Genomic DNA, 20241 nt, shown 5'->3' with positions numbered 1-20241 from the left:
CGTTGTGCAAGCTAGAATAAAAATTAGAAATATCTCGCTGGGCGCCGGTTAACGACGCGCGTTCCGGACAGCAGCCGGGGGCGATGACAGCGAGCAGGGGCAGGGCCCTGTGGCAGTTGCATCGCCGCGGGCTGAGAGCGGGTGCCCCGCGGGCCGTGCCCGGGCACCCCCGGCCCTGCCTGCGCTCGCTCGCTTCTTACGCCTCGGCCTCGAGGCGGCGGCTGCGCGGTGCAGCGGCCGCGGCCCGGAAGCTCTTTGCGCTGCCGCCGCTTCCGGGGCGGCTCGGCCCGGTCGGCGCGGCCGCGGGGCGGACATTTCCCGGAGCGGAGCCGCGGCGCCTCCTCACCGCCGGCGGCCACAGCGGGCGGGCTCCTGCGGCTGGGCTGCGAGGCGGAAGAGGCGCCTGCGGTCGCCGCCGGCCCCGCCGGCAGGATGTTTTCCTTCTCCACCGTGCAGCCCCAGGTGAGCGGCTGGCGGGGCGCTCCGGCCCGGTGCCGTGCGCGGCTCGCCGCGCCCCGGGCCCGCTCGCGGCGGGGGCTCGCTCCGTGTCGGGGCGGAGGCGCTCGGAAGGCCCGGCGGCTGCGGGCAGCGGCGGGAGGAGCCCGTTCCTGCCTGCCACGTTCCCGGGGCTTTGGGCGTCACTGGGAGAGGAGCGGGTGGGGGCTACGGCGGTGTGCGGTCCGCGGTCCGCATCGAGGGAAAAGATACATAAATGGGGGGGAGAGAGAGGTACAGTAAAAGCTTGTAAAGAGTAAAAGCGTTCTGAAACGACGAAATAACCTTACATGGCGCTTTTTAGTGTCTGTTTTTGTAGCAGAAGCAAGGGGTGGTGACGTGTTACTACAGTTAAACTATGCTGTTAATTTTAACGGGTTCTTGTGAAAGCCAAGAGGAAATGACTTAGAAGAGTTAGTGGAGGGAAAATCGTTGTCATTTGTTACACAGAACAGTCTAAACACAACCAGGAAGGCACCTTTAATTAGACAATGAGTCCGATGGGCCTGGTGAGTTTTATGGACTTTGATTTGAACCAGTGGTTTCGGTTTTATTTTTAAGTTTTGTATTACTGTGTGATAGACTATAGGATTTGGTTGTTCTTTCCACACGTGGAGAATGTGTTTAAAGCTTTCATTAGAGTAGTGAAATGGAAGAGTTTATGTGTTTCTAAGGAGGTGTCATTTCACCAGAGTGGGAAATGCAGACAGAAAGTTTGGTTAGTGGTTGGGATGTTGGCTTTGACCTCTAGAGGCCTTATGGTATTACCACAAACTCGGAGTCAAATTACAGTTTTGTACTATTAATTATGAAGCAGTTTTCATGTCTCACATCATTGCCTCTTTTGATCTGCTGTCTAGCCAACACAGAGATGGTAGTCCTTGCAGGAGGATGTTCATGGACATACCCAGTTGTGCTTCAATTGCAGTGGCCAGGGTTGTGCCAGCTCCTGGGACGTGTACAGAGTTTGAGGAGGTTTGGAGCTGCTGGGGTTGTTTGTCCCATATGTTCACAAGAGATGGAGTCGTGCCAGGAGGAGGAGCCCTCATACCTGGTGCACCTGGGCTTCTGTACTGATTCCTGAGGTGGAGTTGGCTGAATGCTGCTGAGCTGCAGATTTGACTGTGTGCTTTGTGGGGTTTCATTTTCATCCTTGAGCTGAAACTGTGATCCTCAAGAAGAAAACATAAAGGCAACCTTTCTGAATGGCTAATAAAAATGCAAGAAAAAGTACAGATAATTCAAGTTGTAAAAGTATTGCTTTTGAGATGAAAGTACGAGTTTCTAACCTGTCATACATGCTTAAACTTTCTCTTTTTTTCTCTGTAAAAAGAGGCATCAGCTGACACTGTGGTGTTGAAGATAATGTGGTTTATAATTAAGTCCTCATTAAAAGACAGTGTACAAGATATGCTGTTATAAGTTAGAGTTTGGAACAGAAGTATCTTTAAATAGTTTAAACAAGCCTAAGTACATATCTATTTTTTTTTCCAGGCTACTGTTCCTCTGAGTCACCTTATCAATGCCTTTCATTCACCAAAAAGCTCCACAACTTCTGCCAGTAAAGCGTCCATACAGCCTGTCCAGAGGGACACCTCCCCAGAGCATGATCCTCAGAAGAGTGAGGTACAAAAAACCTTTTGAAAAAGTGATGGTTTAACCGGCATTAAATCTGAATAGTATGAGTTTAATTGAATGTAATATTTGACTGGTCTGTAAAATAATGTAATATGACTAAACAAAACAGGATGTTAACGTGTAGAATGCATCCTTTTGGCAGAACTGATGTCAGTCAGTGTTTTGCCAGTAAGGATTCGACAAAAATACAGTATTTAATTTTAAAAAAAAGAGCTGGTATTTGTCTGAGTAGTACTTTGCAAAGAAGGAAGGGATTTGTTTTCATTTCCAGTTTAATGGTTCTTTCTGTAAAGTAACAAGTTTTCTGTTAATAAACCCTATATTACCTTTTTATTTTGAGCTCTAGCAAAGTTTGTGTCATTATTGCTTGTGAGAAAATGGGGACTGTAAGTTAAAATGTGTTGAATGTTTTTGAGCAATTAAGTGGCATGGTTTCATGTTCAGTTTTATTTTTCTGTAAAAATATCTTTCATTATCATTGGGTATTTCTTGCTTTTGACATTGAAAATTAAAACAGTGCCAAGTAGTATTAGATATTGCCACTTCTCTTTCAACTCCCTTCTTATGAGTTTTGTAACTAAGCACTTTTTTGGGAGGAAAACCATGGAATTTCTCAGTAACTGCAGAACTGTGGAAATCAGTATGGGTTGTACTGCTCACCACTGTGTTGTGATTCCATTGTTGGGTTTTTGTGCGGTTTTTTGGTTTGATTGATTTGTTTTTTTTTTCAGTCTGTATTTGCTTCTGGGGCTACTGGGAAATTTTTTCTCTAGGGTAATCTTATGTAACTTTTTAACATTTATTTCTGTTTTTCAGTCTGTATTTAAAAATTTGAGAGATCTGGGATTGTCTGATTTGAAAGCTAACCAGTTCAGAGAGTTGGTGAACAGGCTGCTTCCTGGCTACTGTACAGAAAGCAAAGTCTCCTCACAGTGGCACACATCATATGTCTCTGCTCAGTCCTTCTTTGAAAATAAGCATGGTATGTTTGAGTGGCATGTTTGTGAGAGTTAAATTATAAAGGTGAATAAACGGAATTCTTCAGTTTAATCTCTTGTGCTGTAGATAATTTGTAGTTAAATGTATTTAATGAAGAGTATTCATGTATTTTTTGTTGTATATAGCTTGTCTCTGTAAACTTGAGAAATTTAGGAAATTCAACTAGTTGTTTCTTTGGTTTTCAATTTGGTTGCTGTTAAACTTTTCTGAACTCAGCTCTATCTCTTAGTGATGAGCCTGAGCTGTGAATATACCACCAGTTTGTTTCATCAAGACATTAGATTTTGCTAATCTACTTATGTCACAGAAATCCCCAGTTAACATTTTTATCAATTTTTTACTTGAAGGAATGTGACACAAAGATACTAATTAGAAAGGAATTCAAGATAGCAAGCTGTTAACGCTCCATGTAGAGCATTTCATTGCTGAAATAAGCAAGAGTAGTTCCTTGCAGGTGAAGATGTTTTGTTGGAATTTGTCTAAAATGAAGACCATTGCAGATGCTTAAGAATCTATTAGAAAAAGAATTATATAGCTGGCATGTGAGATACTGTCTATATAGTGCTGCATTAGAGAGGAGAAGTGTAAGGAATAATATTGCAGGGCTGCTATTAGAGAAAAGATTTTAAATTGCATTGTGTTGTAAGATACAAATAAAATTAGCTCAGTGATAATTGCCTGAAAGCAAATAAATATTTGGAAATGCTTCAAAGCTTTGATAGATGTTCTGGTAATTTGTTTAATTAAAGATGCCTGGAGTGCTATAGTAAAACAGAATTAATATTTTAAAAACTAAAAAAAACAAACTGTGCAAGAAGTAATGTTGAGTTGCCATTTAAGACAGGGTGTATTTACACTTTGTTGTATCTTTCTGTAGGTTTTGTGGATGTTTTCAGTGCTTTACGCTCATCTTGTTTGTATGGACAACATCCTCATCCCCTCCAAAATTTCTGTTCAGATGTTCGGTGTTGGCCAGGTATGAAACATTAAACTACACTGGTTTCATCTCTACAGAATTTTTCTATTCTGAAGAAATATTTTTGGATTTGTTGTAGAGGCATCACTCAGGAAATACCAGTAAGCTTCCAGGAGAAACTTAGGTTGATATTAGCACTTTAAATAATGAAGTTATTTTTTGCACTTGAGTAGTGTATTTCCAGAAGTTAGTGATCACCATGTTGTTCCAAGGTGTCAGTATTTGTGGATTATAATTTCAAAAGACCACAGATGAAGTGACTATTTTTGAATCAATAAATATGTTGATTCAGTACTCATCCAGTTGAATTTTCTGAGGGGTTTGGTGACGGGTGACATTAGTGAAAATATAATGAACAGTTCAGGAAGTTCAGGTATTGTCCTAAATTCAGTTCTTCTGATGCCACCTGTAGTTATATCTATGTTTGTATCCTGTGGCAAAGAGAAATGCTGACAGTATGAAGATATCCCAGTAATGAGTCATAAGGAAGGAGGCAGATTTTTAAGCATTTTATACAGGGGAGAAGCTGAAGGATCTGAGGTTTTAGTTAGCAGAATAAAAGGCAAGGAGTGATCCAATTGCTATTGGAGCTGTATTAGTTACCCTTCTCACAAGCACCTCAAAGAAGAGACAACAATCCCAAGTAAAAGCAAATGGAATAAAACCTGTTTGAACATTTTCACATTGAGAATGGTTAAGTTCTGAAACAGATCACGTGGAGAAGTTTGGTTATCTTAATCCTTGGCGATTTTCAAAACTGAGCTGGACAAGGTCCAGCACTACCTGATCAAATGTTAGACCTTTTTGAGCAGGGCTCAAGGGTCAGCTGCAGAAGTTCTTTTTATCTGGTGCTGTTCTAGAACAACAAAAAGCTTAGTGAAACCAACCTAATTGACTGGTGTTGATGTTTATTTTAAAATATAGTAGTAAAAGAAGAAAAACATTCACTTGTGGTGAAATGTCCCTCACAAGGTTTCTGATGTGGTAGGAGAGAACTTAGAGTGTCATTAGCTCACTGTGATTAAAGGATCTCATTTCTTTTGTCACTAATGAAGTTAACAGTACACTGAAACCATTCCGGTTCTCCTCAGGGCATTTTACCAGCAGAGCTCACAAACCATTATTCCCATCCTTCTGCATTTGCTTCTGAATGTTTCATTTTTGTCAGCCTGCCTGGATTTAATTGTCTGAATGTCTCCTCTTCCTTGAGTTGGCCAATTAGCTGTAATTTACAGCATGAACCCAGATTATTTTAACTTGAAAATTTATGTGAAACAGAAGTTTGCTTGCAAGGTCAGATGACAAATAGAGTTTGTGATTACATAACTATCCATTTACAGTACAGTGGATATGATGGGAAGATTATATTCCTTATTCTTTCATATAATAGTTTCAGAAATTTTTTAAGGGTTTTTTTTTGGTAGTGGTAGTAATGATTAGGTTTTAACTTCTGTTTATTCTTACTACGTAAAGTCTACATACAGACACGGAACTTTAAGACTCTGAGATCAAGAGCAAGACGTCTGCAGTCAACATCTGATCAATTCACAGAAACAAAAAGTTCACTTTCTTCAATTTTGAAGGTAAATACAAGTAACATTAATTTGTTTTGGGCTTACTCAAACCATCCCTTTCTCTTGACTAAGCCTTCAGATTTACCATAGATGTTTTCTTTCACTAGCATGAAAATATTTCTTAATTCTAAAACTTGAGCTAATGGCAGTGTATATTTTTTTCTTATTAATGCATATATTTGTTCCATAATATCACCAGTAGTGTGGTTATTTGAATTTTTAGGAGAACAGTTTCAGCATATAACTATGGTTTTAACTCTAGAAATTAAATTATTTCTGTTTCTAAAACAGAATAAAAACCAAGAATAGCTTCAAGTCAAAGGATTCATTTCTTTAAGCAGAAATACAGCTAGTTTAACATACAAGAATGTGTGTTTTCAAGTCAGCAGATAGCTTGGTGTTGTTACTGCTTTGGATAATTAACCTGGGTACTCTTTGCTGCTAACTGATGATTGTACAGAAGTCAGGCTAAGTAAGGCTTTTCATTTAACTGTGTGTGTAAATTGTCTTTGAATTCTTCCCTTCTTCTAGTCATATGTGGTTATTTCATCTGGGGACTAGGTGTACTGTGGATGGAGATAAAACCAGAGCTAGCTCCATGCCGTGCTGCTCTGAAATTTGACAGGGCATATGAGATGTATCTGCTTAAGCTCCATCAAAATGATACTTGCAAAGATATTTTGCAATTGGGAGTAAAGCAAGAAGCTTAAGCTAATAAGTCCCACTGAATACAGTGAACAAAGCTGGCTGTGTACAGATCTGTCTTAGGCTATATTTTCAGTTTGGAACTGGGATCCAGGAGGGCTCCAAAATGGATTTGCTCAGCAAAAAAGGGAATGCCCATGCTCACACCATGGGGATTCACACTCAACCTATTGGCCTGTGCCTTCTAATTAACCCAGTAGCACATGAATTATATGCTGTTGTAATTTTATATTTTCCTATCACCCATGTTAGCCAGGTGGTAAATGAACTGTTTATGAAAACTTGATGTATACTAACACTGCTTTGGAAAACATTGCAGGGTTTTATCCTGAGAAAGAGACGAATTGATGTTGAAAACTTAGACACACTAATGAAAACAAAAAACATCCCAGAGGCTCACCAGGATGCTTTTAAAACTGGTTTTGCAGAAGGCTTTTTGAAAGCACAGGTATTCCTGCAAAAAACACTTGGTAAGTTGTGTTAATTCACATATCTTGTCTTTGCAATTAGAAAGTAGTTTATTTTACCCCGTGTTAAATATGTTTTTATTTTCTTTTACAGATTCCTTGAGAAGATCACGTTTGCTTTCTTTCTTTCTCTTCGTTCTTTGTTTTTATCTTGCTATATATTCATCATTTTTACCTGGGAAAGGTTCCTTTTCTGATGCTGGTTAGTTAACTTTTTTTCCACACTGTTTCACTTGTGTTGTTTCTTCCAGCAGGTTTCGCATAAATTAAATATGTTTTGACATTGTGATTGGTTTATATTAGTACACTGAGAAGTTATCCTATGAGTTGTGTACTGCTTCTGGCTACAGCCTTTCAGATGACAGTGTGACAAAACATTTATGAAGACAAAAATGTTCTGTGTCAGTATAATTACTTTATTTCTTTTGGTGAAGCAGTTACATGGAACCAGAGAGGTCAGACTGGCCACCTGTTAGGTATTTGACTTTCAGTTTAGGTGATATGTTATTTAGATCAGCTATAGGTAAGATGGTTTGAATTTCCAATCTGTAATCACAGCCTCGTTTATGGCAGCTAGGAACTTGGGTTGCTAAATCTTGAGAAATCTATTGGAAATAGTGGAACAATCAAAAGGCTGAGCTAACGTAACTGGAGACGTTCAGCTTGATGCTAAGTTATCACCTGATAAATTAGAAGTCTCAAGAAAGTTAGGAAATGTATAGAAACATTGAGGGAGAAGTTCTGGCTTTGTGTACACACTTCTGGATGAGGAGCTTTCTGTTCTACACGTGACTAAAAAGCATATCACTGAATTAATTGCAAATATTTCAAAGATTTTTTTGAAACATAAATCTTATTCCTGCTTGACAGTTGTAAGTGCACACATGCCTTATCAAAAGGAGGTGTAAGGTCAGTGTCTGACTGGCATGTGTTCAGGTGCAGCACTCAGCCTTGCAGTGAAATGACATTGTGTGTAAATTTGTTGTTCGTCATCTGCTGTTTGCTCTTAGTACGCTTTCGAACATCAAGTATCTTTGATGCAGCAGTTGATCCAATCCAGCTGAAAAATGTCACCTTCGAGCATGTTAAAGGGGTAAGATCAAAAGTAAAATGTGTGCAAGTTTTGTTTTAAGTAATCATTGTGAGTCTGATGTTTAAGTAATCATTATGAATGTCTTAGTCTGTTCAAGAAATTTCTTTGTATGAAGTGAAACTTTATATGCATTGACCACTCCAAGGTGAAGGAAGTCTTTTAACCACTCTTTTTCTACTTTGTTTTTGTGGAATGCACTACCTCATAAAAGGTGCACTCTGCTTGTTGAATAACATTTTTAAAGACTATAATAGCAAATGGCAGGTCATAAATATCAATATTAATCTACCTTTTGCAGAAGTTAATTGGCATATGAAGATGATAATGCCATTTGGTCGTTTTTCTCTTAGTACCATCTCTTTCAGGCAGTGTTATTGGGACAGGAGATAGGGAGATTGCCTGAAAGAAGTGGGCATGTCACTGCTGATAGGATACCTCTATTTTTTCTGTTCAATTGTTCTTTGACTATTAGAGGCAAAATGAGGACCTCCCTGTTTCCTTCCCCTTGGACAAATAGATAGAATTAGTCTCTTTTTAATTAAAAAGACTAATATTTTGATGTGAAATATTTGATTTTGTGTTTATTTCTTTGGTCACACCTGGTCTTGAACTGTTTGGTTGTTCCTTCAGTGTTACTGAGTTTAATGTTTACTTAGTCCTGCAAACAGTTTTAGGATAGGTTGAATTAAATATTGGTATCCACACAAATTCTGTGGTATGCTTTAATCTTTTTCTGTATGCAGTCAGGGACTTAGCCTCTAATACAGAACTTACATACAAAAACATGCAGTGTTTTATAAATTCTTAGTTATATTTGTGGCTTGCTTTTCATGTGTAGGTTGAAGAAGCTAAGCAGGAATTGCAAGAAGTTGTGGAATTTCTGAAAAATCCTCATAAATTTACTGTATTAGGAGGTAAACTTCCAAAAGGTAAGAATAATTGCTCAGCAGAAGTGAAAAACCTATGTAGCCATAGCTGTGAGGCATGTTCTGTACTGAGTGACTACTTTAGAGCCTAGTTTCTTACTATTTCTTCATGTATTATGCAAACTGAAATTTTGGGGTTAGACAAAATTTACTGTGCCTTCTTCAGTTATTGAACTAACAAACAGCAGTATTTTGTCCTGTAAAGCAGGAGGGTTTATTAACTGAACTCTCAAAAGGCCTTTATTTCTTCCTTATGGCTTTTAGCACCTTTAGTGCCTAACTGCTTTAGATAGTTCAGAAAAAAATGTTTTTATGTAAAAGGATGATTAAGATCATAGTGGAAATCCACATAAATCTGAAATGCATAGACCTGAGAAATCTGTTTCCTGTTAGTGCACTACACGGTTTAAAGACAGTTACTTGGAAGGATTTAATTAAAAATAAAGATTTCACAGAAACAGCCAGGAAAATGTCAGTTTGAAGCTAACACTATTAGGGATTCAGCTGCTAAACTCAACATTAAATCTGCAGAATATTTCAGGCTTCTGTTTTGATGGTCTTACAAGTCCTTGTTGTTGTTTAAATATGGATCAAATTGTATCTGGATCTGTTCCAGGAAGCTCCTTCAGACTGGCAGTAACGAGCACTACCTGAAATGGCATCTTAACACCTTTTAGGAGTCAAATGCACATTATTTCCTCTAATGCATGGAAGAAACTACTCATATAAGAAGACTGTGTGGATGTGGTGGTTTTGTTGGGTTTTTGTTTGTCTTTTAGGCATTTTGTTAGTTGGACCACCTGGCACTGGCAAGACGCTCCTTGCGCGGGCTGTGGCGGGGGAAGCCGATGTTCCGTTCTATTACGCGTCCGGCTCCGAGTTTGATGAGATGTTTGTTGGGGTGGGAGCCAGTCGCATCCGGAGCCTCTTCAGTAAGTTACATATTCCTGGGCTGGAAATCTTCTCACATGTAAGGTTAAGTATTCAGTGTTGTTTACATGGCTTGATTAGTTACAGTTCTGGTTACTGGAAAGTAGTTGTGTATGAGACTAATAAATAAAGCTTTAATTGTGGAGGTAAATGTCACAATTCTGTGAGCATCAGTTAACTGTAGCTACTTCCTAACCATCACACAAAATTATAGCTGTTATAAACACCTACAACTGATTTTTATCAGTTATAGGTGTTTATAACAGCTGTCACTTCATGTGATGGTTAGGAAGTAGCTACAGTTATAAACTGTATATGATGGTTGATGATAGATGGTTATAAACACGTATAACTGATAAAAATCGGTTATAAACACGTATAACTGATTTTACAATGGTCCCAGAGAGAAGTAATTTAATTAGAAACGTAATGTTCAATAGACTAAATTGAATATTTGAAATTGTACTTTACTTAGTCATATATGAATTGTAGTAAATTCTAATTGTAAATGTAAGATGAAAAAATTGAGTTAACCTCAATTACTGCCCTCATATTTAGATTTTTTTTTTTACTCTGAATTGAAGCTTTATGGCATCATGGCATGGTAATAAGCTGAGATTTCCTTTCTCAGACCCATCGGCAGGATAACAAAACTTTCAAAACTTATGTTTAGATTTATAGCTTTCACAGAAGAGACTTCCTGTTTTAAGTGTGAAAATATTATTGGGGAAGAGAAAATCCAGCTTCCCTCTTAAATGGAAGATTGATAGGGTCAAATATATACAATGTACAAAGTAGTTTGCATTTGTAGAAAAAAATGTGAATTTACATGGATGGGGTGCCAAATATAGTACACGTAGTACCTTAAAAATACATTTCCTTCTGTTGTCTACAGAAGTGTAGATGCCTGACTGGTATATTAATGTTACAGATATGTCTGGGGGGTGAAATGAATTGCATCCTAGTATGCATGCACCAATTGATGGTCTTCGTGCTTATTACAGCATTTTTATTTAGTGTTTTAATACCTGTGAACTTGACTGTGGACCCTTCATTGTAAAATAACAAACAAGTTCTATTAAAGTAAGTTAGTGTTGAGACCCATCAAGTTTTATATTGTTTTTATTTAATAGGCAAATATTTTCTACCAAAGCCTATAAAATAAACTCTTGTAAGAAGTTCATACAAAATAGGACAATTACATAGTTTATTTTACTAGTAATTTTTTGTAGCTTGATAAGAATAAGCTGATGAGGAAATGTATTTTTGAAATGGCAAAATAAAGAGAATGAAGGTTCTCTTTCCTTTTTTTTAGGCCTAAAAGCAAGACAGTTTTTGTGATGTCTAACAGAACACTTTATAATCCAGGAATAACAGAAACAGTAGAATCCTGAACTACCTGATAGATTGTCTGTTCTTTTGTGTGGTTCAAGGTTCCTTCTGCTATTTTCCTTTTGTCAGGGGAAGCAAAAGCAAATGCACCTTGTGTTATTTTCATTGATGAATTGGACTCTGTTGGTGGGAAGAGAATTGAATCTCCAATGCACCCCTATTCAAGACAGACCATTAATCAACTCCTTGCTGAAATGGATGGGTAAATATATGAATTCTGAGGGCACAGAAGGTGCTTGACTGACTGGTATTTTGGATATGTGGGTGAACTTTTCCTTCTTGGCAGCTTTGAAGTTTTGTGTAATTTTTTGTAATGCTTTTAAGGATATATATTTAATATGCTTTTATGGCTATTTTCTAGCACTGCCAACAGTAGCATTAATGGACTTATTGTAAAAAAATATAGAAGCTTTTGAGTTGTATTTGCACAACAGCTGCCGTTTATTTTAAATAATTTCTCAGGTTTTTTAGCCTGGTTATATATCTAAAGGAAGAAGCTCAACACAGAGATTAGAACATGTTTTTAACCAGTTGCTGGGTTAAACATGGTCATTCTTGGATCACATGTTGTAGTGTAAAAGCATGTTTTTGACTGGCCAATAAGGTCAGTAACAGTAGTTATTGACAAAATTGTAAATTCTGTGTCCAGAAAAAAAAGAATTCACACCTTGTTTTCCACACAGCTTTAAACCAAATGAAGGTGTTGTTATTATTGGTGCCACAAACTTCCCTGAAGCATTAGACAAGTGAGTATAATTCATTGCGTTTTACAGACCATGTAGTAAAAAACCCCCTTCAACAAAACCAAAGTTGCTTGTGAAAATCTTCAAGTATTACAGTGTCATAGCTGGGGTTTTTCTTCTTAGAAAGGATGCGTATTGACTGTTTTTTGGCATTTAATAGGTTGCAGAGTTAAATATGGAGAAATAATTAATATGTTTTAAACATTTGATATTTCTACAAGTTTTCAGCTAAATTGATAAGCTGCATTCCTTGTTCAGAATACAAAATTTTCAAATGCAAAAAAACCCCTTTTAAATTAGTTGTCAATAAATACCTTTCACCTATCTTTCTACAAGCAGATAAGAAAAACATAGTCTTTTCATATGTGTAGATATCTTTAGAACCAGCAGTGGATTTTTTTGTTCCTTGATAAACATTCGTAAGTTTCCTGCAGTATTTTTGAGTCAATGTACTAAATTGTCATTTCCCTCAGTGCTCTAATACGTCCTGGTCGCTTTGATATGCAAGTTACTGTTCCCAAGCCTGATGTAAGAGGTCGCACGGAAATTCTCAAGTGGTACCTTAACAAAATCAAGTATGACCCATGTAAGTAAATATTTTACTGTAGTATCTTTTTATGTAACAGATTTTATACTTATCTGCCCCCTCATGTTAGGCCTTTGTTCCATTAGCAATTGTGGCTTTACTGCATCAATAAAGATCACAAAAACTGTCTCATATGTCATGTTTCTCTCTGGTCCTTAAGAGTTCATAGTGTCTTGAGAATTAAGCTTAATTTCTTTTAAAACCGATTTATTTGTTTGTTATATTTTCTTGTTTAATGCATCATTTTTAATATAATATGATTCTTGCTTAAAATTTCAGGAGCAATATGGCCTCTAATAAACAAAATTGTTTTGCTTTGTGTTTTTTTTTCTCCTACAGCTGTTGATCCGGAAATAATTGCACGAGGCACAGTAGGATTTTCTGGAGCAGAGCTTGAAAATCTTGTAAATCAAGCTGCCTTAAAGGCTGCTGTTGATGGAAAAGATATGGTAACCATGAAAGAACTAGAATTCTCCAAGGACAAAATTCTAATGGGTAGGATTTTGTATGAAAGACGTTAATGTATATTACAATACACAGAGCTTTTCTTATGTGATAGGGACTTTTACAGGGGAACAGTAAAGTTTTTATGGTGTTGTTTTTCAGATTGTTGCATTGTGGCTTTTTTTGTTTGGTTTTTTGGTTTTGTTGGTTTGGTTTGGTTTTTTTATAGTGGGGTTAGAGAGAGATTTCTTTATTTGTTTGGATTTTTTTTAACAAATAAAGTTTCCTATTAGTTATTTCTGAATAGAACCTTCTGAGACCAAAGAATAGTATGTAAAATCTAGCGTGAAATGCATTTTTAAAAATTTCATACCATTTTTAAAAATAAAAAGGCTGCATGTCATACTTCAGCCTGGAGGGGAGACACAGGCTTGATTTCTTATCCTTCCCTGACGGATGACCAGAAATCTGGAGCTTCTGTGTAACTTCTCAAGTGGTAGCACAAATCTTAAACATCTTAGACATAACCACTATAAATTTGCTCTATTCATGCTTGAGAGAGGAAATCGAGTTTTCTCAGATACTTAGACTGCATTTTAAATCTACTACTTTAAAAGCAGCTTGTCTGTAGAATATGTTTGTGTCCATTTTTTAGACATTAAAATCTGACTCGTAAACATTTTGCATATAAATGTTAGTTCCTTTTGATCACATGGTGTTCCTTGGCTTCTTTGTGCCCTGTTTGAGTTTATGTAGGGTGTGGATTGTGGTGGCCAGCTGTACAAAACGGTTAATTAAATGTTCCTCTGTTTAAGGACCTGAGCGTAGAAGTGTAGAAATTGATGAGAAGAACAGAACCATCACAGCTTACCATGAGTCTGGACATGCTATCATTGCCTATTACACCAAGGATGCCATGCCGATCAACAAGGCCACAATCATGACACGAGGAACAACACTGGGTCATGTGAGTGTTTCTTCATCCGTTTTTTAGTATTTTAAAATTTTATTTAGCTTATTGATACTTCTTTATTTAGTTTAATTTTTATGTTGGTTTGGTGGTGCAGAAGAATTTGTAACAATGCTATGTGCTGTTATTTGTTAATGAATATTGTAGTCTGTTGAAATAGTTATGAGCAGTCTCTTGGAAAACCCAAGGTCATCTTTTCTGTGTGATAAAAAGCTTTCTTCATTTTTTAATAAATTACTGTGCACTGGTATAACAGTTCACATGTACAAGTAAAGAGAAATATAAGTAAGTTTGATTCTGCTGCCATTGAAATAGCACCCAACAGCAAAATTTTGAAGAACACATAAAGGACTGGTAGGTAGAAGCTCAGCTGTACTTTTAACACAGAATCCTTTATCAGGTTATTCTTTGTCCAGTTTTGCTTTTTTAAGCTTCATTGGTTACCCACCTTGTTTTTTGCATAGATATCCATAAGTTTTTCTGTTTTGCCTGTATCTACCAAGCATTTGAACAGAAAAATATTTCTATTATGTCTCTTCCTGTTGAACTTTTTCAAGTTAATGTGTTCAGTTAATGAAAACCACTGGTCTGAATCCTTTGGGCAAGTTGACTTGTTCTGTTTCTTCTGGCAGTAGTTGCTCACATTGATGGGGTGCTCAGGGTCTGAGGAGGCTGTTTCAGTGGTTCCACTCAGCACCTCCAAGCAGTCCTGATAAATGCATATACTAGAGGCAGGCCAGAGCATGCAAAGTATTACATAAAATCTTTATCTGCTTCCGATAGAAACAAGAATATTTTTGAGATTACTTCAGTACTTCTTCGGTTTTTGTTAGCTGACCACAGTTCTGTGTCTTACAGGTATCTTTGCTCCCAGAAAATGACAGATGGAGTGAAACTAGATCCCAGTTGCTCGCACAGATGGATGTCTGTATGGGAGGAAGAGTAGCAGAAGAGCTCATATTTGGAAGTGATCACATCACAACAGGTCAGCTAATTGGTAGTTAAAAGAGTTTTTGATCAAGGGTGTGGACTGGCGTGTTTAACGTGGTTTCAGTAATGTAACTTAGATCTGTTTGCTCTCAGGTGCTTCCAGTGATTTTGACAATGCTACCAAAATTGCAAGACTGATGGTGACTCGATTTGGAATGAGTGAGAAGGTAATATCATCAATCCTTTAATATTTATATGGAGTAAAACCAAGTTCTGTTCTCTATCTAAAGCCTATTTGTCTGTCAATGATGTCTGAGATTATGGTAAGTAGTTATCACAAAAAGAGTGAGCCTTATGACCTGGTCTGCTGTAGAGAGCTCAACTAGAAAACCTGCATATTGACAGTTTAAAAAATTACCTTGCAGGATTTTCACTTCAAAATTGCCTTGAAAATCACAAATATCTTCAGGAAATAGTTATAATAAAGCCAGACATTTTGGAATTGAGGATAATTTGGAATTGAGTCTGGGAGGGCAAAGAGGGTAACAACAGGGAGTTTTGTGGACTTTCTTTAGAAGGTTCTTTAGTCATGTTGATTGTCTATCAAGTATTAGGAGTGTAGACATTTTGGTTTGATTTTTAAGTAAGAAAGCACCTAATTAGGATCTATACTCTGACCTATTGAAACATAATTCTGCAGTAACTACATAGTTGATGGATAGGCTTGTTTTGCTTCTGCTTAGAGCACTACAGCAGGCATTTGACTCATGATTTTGTTTGCATGCAGAAGCAATAGATGCTGAAACTTGTAGAAAGTTTTGTGTGTATGACTGCAACAGTAGCAAGATAAAGATATTTTTGTTGTTGTTTAGCTGGGTGTTATGACCTACACTGATCCGGGGAAAGTCAGCCCGGAAACGCAGTCTGCAATTGAACAGGAAGTGAGGACACTTCTGCGGGTAAGAGCCTCTCCCCCTCCACTCTCATATTCTGAGATCAATTGAACACCTGCTTGATTGGTTACTTCATTTAAGTCATGTATACTGGTGAAGATACACCAGTGGGTGGAAGTATTCCCAAGTATTTAATGTAGCTGCAACTTTGAATGTCTGCATATCAAAACTTGTTGGTGATTGTCATGCACAAGTAGTGTAAATCAAGTTGGTGATGTTGGGCTCTTCAGTATACTCTTTAACACTTCTCTTATATTTGGTCAGGATTTGGTTTTTTTCCTATTCAATTCACAGGGAAAGTATGGCTACAAATTGTTTCAGAACAGATGTGGGTGTTTTATGTTACTTTCACATTTCATAACTCCCAAGATAAGTAATTTTGTATAAAATCACAGGAATGGCCATATCAGATCAGAATGTTGCCTCCGGTATCCTCTTCCTCACAGTGATCAGTGTCAGATGCTTAGGGAAATTTGTAACATTTGATAATCACTGAACTTCCTGATCACTATTCTGGTAATCTGACTTAGTTTGCCACAGGCAGGAGAATTACTTGTATTGTAACATTTCAATGAGTAACACTTTTGCTGTATTTGTTTTTGAACTGACTTGGCCAGGGTAGAACTAAAAGTTGAAACTGGTAATGCTGGCAGTGCACATCTACTTGCAGCAACTGGTGGCTTAGTGTAGCTGGTAGCACTCAGCTTTCTAAAACTACATAGTGTTTTGAGTTTTATAAATATTTAAAATGCTTGTCTTTGAGGAAAAATCTGTGAATGCTATAGCTTTGCTCATAGTGCAAAAAAATTGTTATAAAAAATCAGGAAATTTTCAAATCTAGTAAGTGTTTTCTAAGTCATATGTAACAATACTAAGGTTTATCTCAGGACTTTGTTTTTAGCCCTACTTATGTGAAATGCACAGGTGGCATAAAGTGTTTGGTTGCTTTTCATTAATTATGCCAGCTGTATTTTAAAGTTTTGTGAATCAGGAGCTGTGCTAGCTTTGAAATGTAAGGCACAACTTTAAATGTTTGTCTCAAGCTGTATTTACATGGAAACTATTTTTAAAGTGGAATCTTTTGTTTTTGTTGTAAAGTCTTAAAATCTCCTTCTACATGTTCTTCAAATTAGGACTCCTATGAGCGAGCGAAGAACATCCTGAAGACTCATGCAAAAGAACACAAGAATTTAGCAGAAGCTTTATTGAAATATGAGACTTTGGATGCCAAAGAAATCCAAATTGTTCTAGAGGGAAAAAAACTAGAAGTAAGATGATAACTTCTGGGATATGTAACTGATAATTTGAAGAATGTACATCTAGCAATGCAGTAGTCTTATGCAGCATAGCCTTTTTTTCTCTTCCTGATGTGTGTATGGCATTAGTGTCACTTTAATAGTAGTCTGTCTCTTGTGAGCTTCTGTTACTCATCTATTTGTTGTGTCTCATCAGAATAAGACACAAAATAAAGCAAGTTCCTCATCCTCTGCTCCTTATACTCTTCGCACAAGAAGTCATTCAGAAGGATAAATCTCAGGGTTGAATTTAGCATTTTGATCCAATCAAATGTGTTGAAGCTGAGCAGAAAAACATGCAGATCCACTGGTGTGTGTTGGCACAGCTTCCTGGGCCGTGCTGCTACATGTGTGTTTGAAGTGATACCTCACAATGTGTGCTCTGGGATGTTATGGAGAGTGACAGACTGAGATGTAAAGCAACAGTATGTCGTGTAGCTATTGCTCATACTCTGTTTGGGGTTAGAGACCACTATTAAAGACTTCTTATTTAGAAATGTAACAAAACATCTCAAAGAATGAACAAGCTACATGGTGGGAGCACCATGCTAGACAAAAATGTTAGTGGTCATGTTTCCAGTACTCTTGGGGTTAAAATACACATCTGTATGGCTGGGAGAGAAATTGCAAAAACAACAGGCTAAATGTGTCTAAGCCTCTTTGGACCATGTTTTGGGTGAAACTATAGCAGGGATAAGAGAAATACCTGTGACCTCTCATGTGCTGCTGACAAGTTTCTTAAAATTTTTATTACTGCAGTAGGCAGATGACAGTGCTTTTACACTGCTGGAAATTCTACAGAACTAGTTTCTATTAATACTATGTATGGCGTTTGATAATCCAACAGATAATCTCTTCGAAGAGGACAACGTCACTCACTGAAAAGTAATTCAGAAAATGTTTGAAGCATGTGTTGTTTCAAATAACATTCCTAGTTCTGTTCTATGGTAGAAGTAGGGAAATAAAACATTTTCTTTCAACCCTTACAGAAACCTTGGGAAATTCTGAGAAAATACAAAAAAGGTTTTGAAAACAAGACTAGTTTCCAATCAAGTGGAAGTGATGGCTAGCAATTATATGCCAGTATTCCTCTGATCTCATGGAACTGGATTTTACAAATAACACATCTTGATCATAATCCTTCTGCACAATCAGTTGTAGTGTTGTGGGATTACAAGCTGCTGTTGCAGAGAGGGCGTGTATTAGCATATTAATGTTGAGGGTTACCATATTTGGACATTAAAATAGTTGGGCTGGTGCCAAGAAATGTGAATGGAAACTGGTAGCTACACCTAAAACTAGAAGTAACATAGTATTTTAGAATTTTCTGAGTGTAATGCTTGATTATAACCTAGTATTTTTAGTAAGAGCACATGCTTTTTTTTTCCCCCTTTCGAAAGAAGATCAACTTTCTTTTTTGCCTCTTTTTGTCAACTTATTATAGTGGCATCCTGCTCAGTGTGGGAGAACTTCCAAATATTATAAAACGGTATAGGAAATATCTAGGCTGACTAGTTACAGTTGTACATGTATTTTGGAAATATGCCAATAGAAACAGAAGTATACTGCATATTTGACATCTGGTTTTGGAGTAATAAAGGTTAATTTTAATTATGCACATTGGTTTTCTTCTTATTCACTGTAAATTGCTATAAAATGTAATACCAAGTTCCCTAGTATGTAAATTGAGGTGTATACAACATTTAAAATTGTAAATAAATTTAAGAATTATGGCAAAATTGCACTCTCTCTTAGTGAGATTTCTAGGGAATGTTCTCCCTAGAAATTCACACCTTTTTTTCAATTGCTGCTTCAGTAGTGGGACTTGGAAGGGATCTTTTCCAGCTAAATAATGTGAATTTGCATATAAGAGAAGCAAAAAATCTTTTTCTTGTTTGAAGTTACTAAAATCTGTATTGAATGATCTTGTTTATGGGGGTAAGTTCTTGAAGTCCAACTTTTCTTATTCAAAAGCTTCTTGCTATATGCATAGGATAGTATCAAAAAGAAAAAAAAAGTGATGTATCATTGGGCTGTGAAAGATTATTACAAGATTAGCCATAAAGTGTAAAGGGTATCTTTGCTTTTTGGCCAATTTAACAGCACAAGTATTACTGAGGAGTTCACTGTCATTCCTAGTTGGTTTTGTGTGTGGAACATATTCCAAGAAACTTGTCTGTTGAGGCATTGGATTTGATGGCTGGGGCTCTTGGGAGCACCTAGGAGCTGGAATTTCTCCTTTCGTATTATTGGGCAGAGATGGGAGAGCACTGGGTTGGGTTTGTGTGGCAGGGTTTTTGTCGTGAGGAGGCTGCATGGGTGGCATCTGGGAGAAGATGCCAGAAGCTTCCCTGTGTCCAGTAGAGCACTGCCAGACCACTCTAGGAGGACCTGCTCCTGTCCAAGGCTGAGCCCATCAGCCCTGGTGGTAAAGCCTCGGGGACAACACACTGAAAGAAGGGGATGAAGCTCTGCCCAAGAGCAATTGCAGCCAGAGACAGAGGAGTGAGTAGGTGAGATAAACAGCTCTGCACACACCAAGGTCAGTGAAGAAGAGGTAGCAGGCTTAGAGTGAGAGTCTTCCTGAGGAGGGAGGAGCAGCAGGGGCAAGCCGTGATGGACTGACCGCAGCCCCAGTTCCTGTCCTGCCCCCACCCTGCTCTTACCGCTTGAGGGGGAGGAGGTAGAGAAAAGTGGAAGTGAAAAAGAAAACAGGAAAGAAGAGGTGGTGCTAAAATTTGGTTTTATTTCTGATTTGGTTGGCAACTAAACTCATTTTACTGAACTCAAAACTGTTTTGCCCATGATGGTAAGTGGTGAGTGATCTCTCTCTGCCTTCATCTCAACCCACTGGCCTTTTGCTGTGTTTTCCCTGTCCAGCTAAGGAGGGGAGTGATAGAGTGGCTTTGGTGGGCTCCTGCTGTCCAGCCAGGGTCAACACATCACAACCACAAAAGCACTTCCAGAAATCAGTCAGAGAAGTGTTCCTTTATGTAGGAACAGCCTCCTGCTGTTGAAATTGGGGCAGAGCTAAGTGCTTAGATACACTGTTTGCTTTTGAAATACCTCCAAAGTGGTCACAAGCAGGGTGGCACATAAAAATAAGAAATTCAAACTTGGACATA

At 37.8% G+C, this 20241-nt stretch overlaps 1 protein-coding gene across 1 annotated transcript; it reads left to right on the top strand.

Annotated features, from left to right (window-relative positions):
- Positions 1 to 270: 270 nt before the first annotated feature.
- Positions 271 to 18724, top strand: YME1L1 (YME1 like 1 ATPase). Its single transcript, XM_064704056.1, has 19 exons — positions 271 to 462; positions 1990 to 2121; positions 2950 to 3115; positions 4010 to 4108; positions 5582 to 5691; positions 6707 to 6857; positions 6949 to 7056; positions 7865 to 7947; positions 8786 to 8876; positions 9653 to 9805; positions 11265 to 11397; positions 11879 to 11941; positions 12412 to 12524; positions 12864 to 13019; positions 13784 to 13935; positions 14797 to 14923; positions 15022 to 15095; positions 15741 to 15827; positions 16955 to 18724. The coding sequence occupies exons 1-19, from the start codon at positions 433 to 435 to the stop codon at positions 17096 to 17098; spliced, it is 2172 nt and encodes a 723-aa protein (XP_064560126.1). The 5' UTR covers positions 271 to 432; the 3' UTR covers positions 17099 to 18724.
- Positions 18725 to 20241: the final 1517 nt, after the last annotated feature.

Source organism: Zonotrichia leucophrys, chromosome 2 (assembly GCF_028769735.1).
Source record: "Zonotrichia leucophrys gambelii isolate GWCS_2022_RI chromosome 2, RI_Zleu_2.0, whole genome shotgun sequence".
NCBI classification, from domain to species: Eukaryota; Metazoa; Chordata; class Aves; order Passeriformes; family Passerellidae; genus Zonotrichia; species Zonotrichia leucophrys.
This window is presented reverse-complemented; position numbering and strand designations above follow the sequence as displayed.